At 36.1% G+C, this 10,608-nt stretch overlaps 1 protein-coding gene across 2 annotated transcripts in view; it reads right to left on the bottom strand.

The window, feature by feature from the left end:
• Positions 1 to 10,608, bottom strand: part of LOC109421432 (kinesin-like protein KIF14) — a 73,887-nt gene that overhangs the window by 8,722 nt on the left and 54,557 nt on the right. For both annotated transcript variants that reach the window (XM_029871010.2, XM_062849586.1), the window contains 2 exons: positions 951 to 1,555; positions 68 to 254 (listed from right to left, as the gene is read on the bottom strand). In XM_029871010.2, coding sequence (XP_029726870.1) covers positions 68 to 254; positions 951 to 1,555 — 792 coding nt within the window. The remainder of the gene's footprint in view (positions 1 to 67; positions 255 to 950; positions 1,556 to 10,608) is intronic.

The following is a 10,608-nucleotide window of genomic DNA, read 5'->3' as shown; positions in this document are numbered from 1 at the left end:
TTTCTTCCAACATGCATTGGGTCCACACCAAACGCCTAAACAGGTGACCATAGTAGATGGCACTTACGATTTGCTTCGAACGGTTCGGACAGACCGGGTTCGAGACCCGGAAGTAGTGTGATCCACCGATAACCACCCGGTCGTTGTGCAACAGTTGACGGCGCTCCCGTACCAGCTCACCGTTGACGAACGTTTCGTACTGATCGGCATCCTCCGGCGTGAGAAACAGTTTACCGTTACGGTTCTCGATCGAGCTGTAAATAGAAGTGTCATGATTGTATCAGATGGGTTAGTTGCTTTCAATTATAGAGGGAGCCGACATAGTTTTGTAAAAGAAATAATATATTTTTCCCTAAGGTTAATACTTTTGGGAAAAATATGTAATTACTTATACAAACTTGTATGTCGTTAAAAATGTTTCTTCAAGAACTTTCTATTATACTTTATGCAAAAACTTTTTATATTTTCAGAGTTTATGAAATCTTATAAAATTTGCATATATGTAAACACTATTAGAGAAATAATAAAATAACGAATAAAAAAGATCAAAAAATAAATAAATAAAAACTTCAGTTCGTAAAATTTTTCAAACAGATTTTGGGAAAAAATCTATTGACGGAGCTGATGATAACCAGAAGCTTTTTGGACAATCTTGTAAAGCAAATAATAAGTAATATTAAAATAGATTTTAAATTAGAACAGACGATTTTCTATATATTTACATACATATTTATATATATGTGGTTAAAAATCTTTGATGTTCAAAACTAAAAATGCCGATTTTTTAAGTTTCTCATCGAAGTATTAATGATTAACCAAATATTAAATCATGATAAATGATTATGGTTATGATTGTTAATTATTTTGATTTTCAGAATAATTGAGGATTCTTTTTCTCATACAGTTGACATTCTGCAAACAAAATCGTACATTTATCAAAATAAACTTACCAATGATGATGCGACACCAGCGGTCCCTCCAGTACGATATCCGGCGTGGAAAAAGACGACGGTCGTCCAACTTTCACGATTCCGCTTGGTATAATGTACAGTAGCGTACCGGACAGCATGGGGTCAGCGGCCAGATTCACCAAGCAGGGTTCCTTCTGCTCGGCGGACAGCTCCAACGCGAGACCCTTCCGTTTGAGCAGCTTCATCTCCGTTCGCCGAACGTCCTCCGCTTCCATCAGCCGCTCCCGCCAAGATTTCTGCGCCTTGACCAGTTCTTGTTCGGTTTCGGTCAACTGCTGCCGCAACGCTTCCACCTCGCTATCGTCGACCGACGTTTCGATGATGATCTTACGGGGCTGCTGTTGCTGATTGGCCGATAGGCGCTTTTGGCGTTCGTAGTCCTGCCGGAGAACCTGCAAGCGTTCAACTTCGGCCCGCAGTTCACGGATTATCCGATCGTGCGGATCTTCGTTCACCTTGACACGGTTCACGATGGTTCGCGCCTGGCAGGCATAGCGCAGAGTGGCAAGAGTTTCATCGATATGCGTAACAGCTGGTGAGATCGTTGCCAGCATGGCCGTTCGAGAATTACCGCCAAGGTTTTCCTAGGATAAGTAGAGAGCAAATGGAATACACGAAACGGTAATTAGATCCAATTGTTGCAATTGCGCCGATCGATAGGCAGCATAGGCATAGGTAAAAGCATATCGTACAAAGTGGATTGGGATGAGAAGAAATTACCAATTTCCTCCTTTGCTTATCCATATCCAATCTATGTATGTATATCCATCCATATTCATTTAATCAGTTGCCAATTTCAAGAAATGGTTTGTTGCGTAAGTGATCTTAACTGAAACTATTCCTACTAGATCAGTGATTCCCAAAGGATGCCAATATGAGACAAAACTTGCGGCCAAAAAAAAGTTTAGAAAGAAAAATAATACCAACGATTTGTCTATGATAATAACAAACCATGACGGACTCGATAAACATGAAAAGCATAATAAACATGCTGATACGCGAAACAACGTGGCTTTTAAATAAGCTGAATTTTTCCGTCCTTGGAATAATAGTAAACGTTTCCCATATTGAAACAACAGTTCAAACGATCAAAAAAGATTAAATAGTAATCGAAGTTTTATAAAAAGTTCCACCATTTCATCATGTATTCAAAACTCAACTGGATGATCCGAAATAGAAGACAGAATGCCTCACGTATATTTCATATTTATTGAATTCAATTCACTCTCCATCGATTTAAGTTCTGTTTAACACAAGAAAAAAGTTATGCAGAACAGTACAAATGTACAAGGTGCTCCGTGTTAAGCACTTAAATACGAAAATTTAATGAAAAAAATGCACAATAAAAACAACACAAATGAACAACATACAACACATATAAATTGTGTCTCATTATCCAGTAATTGTATTTTTTTCTGACAGGTTGTCTTTCGTTCGAAATGTGTGTTGCTTACATCCCACAGTGGTCCAGATTTGATAATACCTGACAAAAATTGCCAAATCATAGTAGACTGCTTGTTTTAGACTAAATGAATATACTGAAACATTATTGAGCTCTCAATTTCATTCATATTAATGTCATTTTCATTATTTGTCGATTTCTTCGATCGAATTCCGAACAAAATTTGCTGTTTTTCATACAATTTGGCTATACACGTATCTTTATGGCGCTAATGTTTTGGCAGCTCTTGGCAGCTGCAATTTTCCTTAATCAATTCTGCATAGGGAAGTGCATTTCGGCAGGGGTTCTATTTTGGACACTTTTCTGCTGTAACTTAGCCAATTTTGAGCATGAGCTTGATTGACCGCCCGTAGATGCTACTCCAGTATCGCCAGACCAGCTACACTCACACAAGGAACCAATGAGATATCTGCCGGGGACTAGCAGGCATCTTCAGTGTGTGAGCATTGGTGATCTTCTATTTCTAGGCGACAATGGCGCCTGCTACGTCAGGTTGCAGGTCAATGTTGGGAAGGGTAAGGAAGTGATGATTGCAATCGTTTGTATCCACATCTGACCGAATATACCTCTGCGTCAGCACAAATTCATGCGGATGTCGGAGTGTTGGTGGGACTTGGTTTGCAGAAGGTTCACACATTGGTGTGTGGATACCAGGGTAATATGATAGAATTGTGTGTTTTATTATTCTGAAGATGTGCGGCACAGTTCGCTTGATTGCATAACTTGTAGGCGTTATCTAATAGGATTGAGACACTGTGCTGTGAAAGTTTGGAAGGAAGGGAAACGGCTTTTTCAACCCGTTTCTGTTCTAGCGATGGCTATGAACCTGTGAATATACATGAGTTGTATATGTAGAAAGCAGAGAGAAAGTATATAGAAAGATACAAAGTAGGAGGAAAGGGACGGGCCAGGGATTGAACCCAGGACCTTCTGCATATAAATCAGAAGCGGTAGCCACTAGACCACCAAGCCCGTCTTCTGCTGTAACTCAGCCAATTTTGAACCAATTAACACAATTTTTGGAATGCGATGAGATACGTATATTATCTAGCCGTGTACAAAATTTCAAGTCAATTGGTTTGGAATTGACTGAGTTATAGCAAAGAGTGCCCAAAATACCTATGTGATGTTAATTTTGAAGCCAAAAGTGTTATTTTGATTTTTCCATTGCAGGTGCCTAATATACACAAGAACTTATGAACAAACTTCTGGAAGCCATTGAATTACTTATATTATTCGACTTTTGTAGTGGTTGAACTTGCTTGTGTTCTTTATCAAAAATTCAGCTATTTAGCGCTGTAAAAAGATGTAAAATCATGATTTCCAATTTATTTAAAAGACAGTCAACGCTTCTGATATTGTAGATGAATAATCGATATACTGAAACTCATTTATGAGATGTTCAAAAATTCAGTTTCTGCCAGCTTTTTTCAAAATTGGACCATTGTGCATCCTAGCTTGTGTTTTTACTAGGAATGTATAATCCTTAGAGAGCACCCCAGTTCGGGTTTCAATACAAGACCGTCTACATTAGGGCAGTTCAGACTTTAAATATGTTAAAAATTTAAAGTTTCCATATGTTCGTTACAATCCTGAAAAAAACTAGAGCTCTGTCAAATTTTCAGCCATTTCGGTGGTGATTTAATGTTGGCCCAAAAGCAAAATAGGTTTATATGGAAATTAATTTTCGAAAAAGGTTCTCCTCGCTGTAGAGCATAACCAAAGTGAAATTGAATTCTTCAGATCTCAATGATAAACGTTGCCGTTGATTGTTATGAACATATGGGAGCTTTAAATTTTTACCATGTTCAAAGGCTGAACTGACCTAGTCTATATTTTGATATCCGTGTAAGGGGACGGTTTTTTAGCTTGTATTTCATCGTTACCTGAAATATCCTGAGCGATACAAATGCCAATTAATGATCAGGGATTTCCATAAAAAACCAGAGTACAACATATAACAAACTCTAATTCACGACTAATTACAAACGTATAACACTTTACATGCAACAATCGAATAATTTTCTATCAATATAAAAATGCGACTCATGGAAAGTTATTAAAAATACTTAAAACGTCAAACTGTTATTTAGTTTCTCTCGGCAGGAAACATAATGCTACATGAAATGAGTGGTAAAAAGCTATATGTCATGGCTAAATCTTACTTCAATAGAAAATCAGTTTTTCCAATTCTTTTGCTGATTTTTGGCGTGCTGGAAGCATTTAAAAAATTTTGGTGTGTAACCTGTCGAGGGAAGTTAAGAATGCCATTCACCAGCTCATCCTTCGTGGTCTGTCACCTAAAACGAATGAAATAATGGGAAGTTATCAAGCCGGCTTCATCGACGGCCGATCCACAACTGTCCAGATCTTCACCGTACGGCAAATCCTCCAGAAAGACCGTGGATACCAGGTTCCAACGCATCACCGGTTCTTCGACTTCAAAGCGGCATACGACAATATCGACCCTATGGAAAATCATGGTCAATAACGGCACATAACATAAGTGGAACTACTAAGGAGAACGACGACGAAAAGTTGGTTCTTTTTGCTTCGAAAAGAATAGGTATAAGTGGTATACAGCACACCGTTCTGTCATCGATATTCGTAAACAAAAACTGGCATGACAGCTCTCAATTATTTGCAGCTGGTATAAAACTGTGAAGTCTGGCTAATCCGATATTGAACACTCATGAGACAAAATTTAAACAAAAAAAAATCTCTTGAATTTATCAACAGATTTCTGACGAATACAGTTTTTTTATTAAGCGGTGAAAATGACAAAAGTAAAACATAATTAAACAGGTCACCCAATCAGTGTAATTTATCCCTTTTGTAAATTATTTATGTAACAAACTGAGGCTAGCTTGAGATTCTAGTTTTGTAACGAGCTCTTTCTTATTGGTCTTGTTTCTGTGAAAACTGTCAGGTTTTTCAATTCTAATAAGTCTAATGCACCGGGTGATGACTTGTACGTTTCTTCGGTGACCAGTAGAAAACATGATTTTAAAAGCACTTACAGCGACAAGTCGAACAAGACAATGTCGACGGGACAACTGACAAAATGAAAAAAATAAAAATTACCTTATTTTCAAAGGTCGATAATATTTCCAGGAATGAAAAAGAGTCTACGAGTTTGATCCCGCTTTTAATCTACACACTAAGATCTCGATCTTGAGCTCGGATTTTTTTTTTGCCGAGTTATAACTTAAACTTTACTACCGGGCTCGACTACCGATTATCAAGAATTCAATTCAACATTCAACAAGAATTCAACTACCGATATTCAAAGAATTCAATAAAAAATGGTGGTCGTTATGTATCTTAACTATAAAATTTTGAGAAAATTTTCATACACTTTTTCGCGAAAAACAATACATATTTGTAAGCAGTTTTCGCTTTTGAAAATCCATAGAATTTATATTTCCCGCTAACATTTATATCCAGCATTTACGAGCACTAACGGCCGCCAGAATTATATCACATTTTATGATAAGAGTCAAACACTCTGATGTCTGTCTGGTATGTGTTGCTTGGCAGCTGTTGATAAGATCTACCGTCTACCCCCGTTGGTTTGACCTCATCTAATCTGAACATTTTTAATTTTGACCCCCTCTAATCTGCACATCGTTCATCGTTCGTGAAACGGAACGCAGAATCAAAACAAAACATCAAATAAGGCTGCCAGCCGTGTGTTTTTTGGTCGCCGACAGGGTTGCTAGAAGTTCAAACTAAAAATGAACCCCGTTGGTTTGAATGAGGTGTCGTTCAAACCAACGGGGGTAGACGGTATCATCAATCTTTTCAAATAACTGCCAAATATCACAAGTCAGACCTCAGGTCGTATGATCCATACCATAAATCGTTTACAATTCGTATGGCCATTAGTATCTGAAAATGCTGAAGAAAAATGTTAACGAGAAATATGAATTAGTTGGTTTTTCAAAGGAGAAATCTGTTTACATAACAACAAATATTATTGCATGTTTATTTTAACATCGGTTCAATTTACCCCATTACACAAATTGTATTTGTATTGTTATCAATGGTAGTTTACTATTTACTAGATTCCTTTAATTTATTGGAAAACATTAGAAAAATCATTGTTCATCTCTTTCTTGTCGTAACGTCCTCACTTGGCTAAAACCTGCTTTTCAGATAGTTTTCTATAAGTACTTCCTCAGTTATTCATTGAGAGCTTCCTCTGCCAACACGGCTTGACGTCTAACAGTCGTTGAAATTTTAGCGAATACCATTCGATAACCGAAACATCTACTGTACTCAAATTTAAAACGAAAACTATAAAAAAATATGTCAAGTGATTTTGTATTTGATTATACAAACATGATCCAAGCAACAATAATATTTATTGTTATTTATTTGTTAAGAATTGTTTTTAAGTGTACCGTATTACCCCGCTAATACGACACCGACTGTTGTCGAATAACCGGGGTAAACTTTTAATTCGATAAACTGGTCACCCTACACCACGTTGCTCATTGAAATTTGGCAACTCTATTTTTGTTTTTGTTTTGATTTCCGGATTTGTTATGAAACATAATTTCAACAGATATTGCGGTGGTCCGAATGAAAAGATCGTTCTTTTTACGATTGTTGTCATCCTCAGTCGATTCCGGTTGGTCTCCAGGCGGTTTGGGCGTCAAATAGCATCAAAACAGCACTTCCGGAATTAGCGTCTGCAAGAGGAGCTGCTGCGGGTGCGAGTATAAGCGCAATATTAAACTGTTTTGCATTTACAGTGTACATCACTGTGACATTTCAACACTTTTTAATTCGACATGTGTCGAATGAGCGGGGTACGAATTAAAAAGTGTCGAATAAAAACGTGTCGAACGAGCGGGGTAAGACGGTAATTGAGAAATAAACTCTTTTTTAATAAAAAGTCCATGAGAACTTTGCAGGCACTTTTGCAACTATATAAAAACAACTTAAATTAATTTTTACTGATAGTAACTTTAAATTATTATAGAACTATTGAAAAACAATCGAATCAATTAGTCACTAATAAAGCTAATGTTCACTTATTGTACGAACTATATGGGCTTGATTTCTATTGTAAAAAGTAACAATATATCTACTATGTATTTTATTGTGAACAATAAAACCAGTCATATGTTAATAATATTTACCATGCAATGAATGGTAATTTTTTATCCGGGTAATTTGCTGTTATTTTCACACTATGCGCGTTCGTGGCTATCGAGGTTGATATGCCCGAAAAACCGGATTAGTTCGGCGATACTGTGCGTTATACTAGTTTGACGTCTGCGACAACAAAGCACGCACGAGGTGGCTACTCAGCAGTCGTGCGAGGGGCGACTGAAGGCAAAAAAAGCTTGAAGCGGTGATAATATTTTGATATAAATAAAAATTCGTATATTTTAACCATTTTTAGATTGAGTTTTGCCACCGCTAACAAAAATAACATTGAACGCACTCTTTCTGTTGGTGCAATGAATACATGGATCGTTCAGCTGCTAAATGCTATGCAATCTGACGTTTGAGTATTAATTTTATCTCTTCGAAGATTTACTCGAAAGTCTATCAACGAATGAAAAATGCAATACATACTTTTTTTTTATTTCATTGCGGATAAGAGGCGGAAAAGTGTTACACTTTTAAAGAAGACCGTTTAGTACAACATGAAAAAAAAAGTTCAATGTGCGTTATAATAGATTTTTTTGACATCCCGATATATCTATTGTGTAGATGATGCAACATAAACGAAAATGTTTATGTAGCACGATGCTTGTATATAAATACCCAAAGTAAAAAATGTTAACATATTTAATAATTTTGTTCGACATGTTCAGATTGTGGGACCCCTCGTATATAACTGCTCAAGGCATACATTTAAAAATATCCTAAACTACTAAGACCGTTCGCAATGCTGTTTTATTTTGTATGACGAGTTTTAAAATTTTTAAAACTCGCCATACAAAATAAAACAGCATTGCGAACGGCCTAAAGGATGAAAGTGAAATTATAACTGACAGAAAATCGATGTGAATTTTATATTTAACGGATTCCTTATATGAAATGTATTATTACAGATACACAGACTTGCAGTTGCAGGTACGGAGTACAAAAAGCACGATTTTTTAAACGTGTTGTACAAAATACAACAGCACGATCGCTCGAGGGTTACAATCACTCTCGATGCCTACGCCGGCAGACACCGGATTGGCCAGCTAACAAAAAAAATCCGGAAGATTGCTCGCCGGAGGCATATCAAGACCTCCTCAAATTAGTCACTTAAATTGTTCGGAAGTACCCACCGGATCTAAGCGTATCTTAAAAAGAATTAAATGTTTTTTTTTTTCCAAAAAGTGATTGTTCGGTTCTCTACGATGCGGAATTCGATAAGAAAAAGTGAAAAAAGTGCATTTTGCCTATGCTGCGCCATGGCACGTTTTGGCAGCGTCACTCTTTTCATAGGGTTCTCACTCCTGCCACCAGATGCGGAGGTATCGTTAGCTTTCAAATTTGCCTATTTGTAACACTATCCTGCTGAGCCAATTTTCTCTACCTTTTCCTCTACCTTTTAATACCATATACCTCTACCTTTTACTTACATCACGCGAAGCAGTTGTAGCATCATGGGTTCTATAGAGATGGGTGACATTTCAACACACACTCAGAAATAAAAGTATACACGGAATTACTATTATTTATGCATTTTGTATCCGCATCTCTCTCACTCTCTTTCTGTTTTCATGCTATCTGGTGCTTCAACTGGGTTGACGAAATACTTCTCTTCAACCCAGGCTAAACGGCAGATAGCATATGAAAACAAAAAGAGAGTGGGAGAGATGCGGATACAAAAGGCATACATAATAATAATTCCGTGTATACTTTTATTTCTGAGTGAACGATCAGTGTGAAACTTTGTTTACAATTCACCTGCTCGAATGGGAGAATCAAGCTTGACAGCCTATCTTATGCCGTTTTTTTTTGTTTCAGTTCAAACCTGGTTTGGAACTGGATGAGTTCATGGTTGCAACCCTAACACAACTTAGGTTCGATTGTGTTGCACATTTGTTTGACTTTATTAGTTGCAGTATTTTCGGACTGTCCAGTTATAATCCAGGTTAAAAAATAAATAAAACGACATTGATTAATGCGCACCACGAAAGGAAGAAAAAAAAAACCTGCCAGTAGTGAACATGCATAATTAAACATGATACATATTGAATCCTTAGATTCTTTTTAAATGTTAAGCTCGTAACTAGTATAATGGTTTTGACATTTCGATGTTCCTTATACCATACTCAAATCCCACACTGGGTACAACTTTCTGAGCGCGAGTTCCACTTATGTTATGTGATAACGGCTTTCCTGCCCGGGTAGAGCTTAATGGCAAAAGAATGGCAAATTTTACCATTAAAACAGAATGTTTGAATGGCAAAATGTGTTATTTGTTTGTTTGAAATAAGAGTTAAAATAACAAAAATAATAACAAAATTTTGGTAGCAGAAAAACATAAAAATAACTTATTTTGCCATTGTAATAACAAAGTAATGGTAAAGCATGAGGATTAAATTGAAGAACAAAATAAGTTATTATTGAGATATTGATAACAAAATAAGACCCAAATTAACTGTTATCGGTGAATAACAAAATATGACATTCTTGAGTTATTGATAACAGAATAAGAACAAATTTAGCTGTTTATGTGGCGATCAAAATAATGGTAGGTTTAGCTGTTCAAATTCAATTTTAAAATAATGGTAGATTCAGTTATTATTTCAAAGTAGCAGAAGAAAGGTAAAATGAGCTATTTCTTTTTTTTTCTTCAATAAAATTTAAGTTCATCAATCAGTGTAAAAACAGTTTTATTTTGTGGAAATTAAAAACTCAAAACGAAACGAACTTAAAAATCAAATTCACTTTGATGAACGTAGCCACCGTTATGCTTGAAATATACAATATAATAGTTAATGGTATATTAAGAGTAAAATATGTTATGGTGCCTAATGTTTATAAATAATTTCTCACAATATCAAAATAATGGTAAATTTAGCTAGGAATGTAAATTATGTTATTGTTTTGATATTTTATACAATTCATTATAAAAGGTGCTAAATTGCAAGTTTTACCATGATAGTAATTTTTGTTATTAATGTGTTATTTAGCATTATTCATGAATAACAT

Source organism: Aedes albopictus, chromosome 2 (assembly GCF_035046485.1).
Source record: "Aedes albopictus strain Foshan chromosome 2, AalbF5, whole genome shotgun sequence".
In the NCBI taxonomy this organism is placed as follows: domain Eukaryota; kingdom Metazoa; phylum Arthropoda; class Insecta; order Diptera; family Culicidae; genus Aedes; species Aedes albopictus.
Note: the sequence above shows the minus strand (reverse complement) of the source record. Positions and strands in the feature narration are given on the sequence as shown.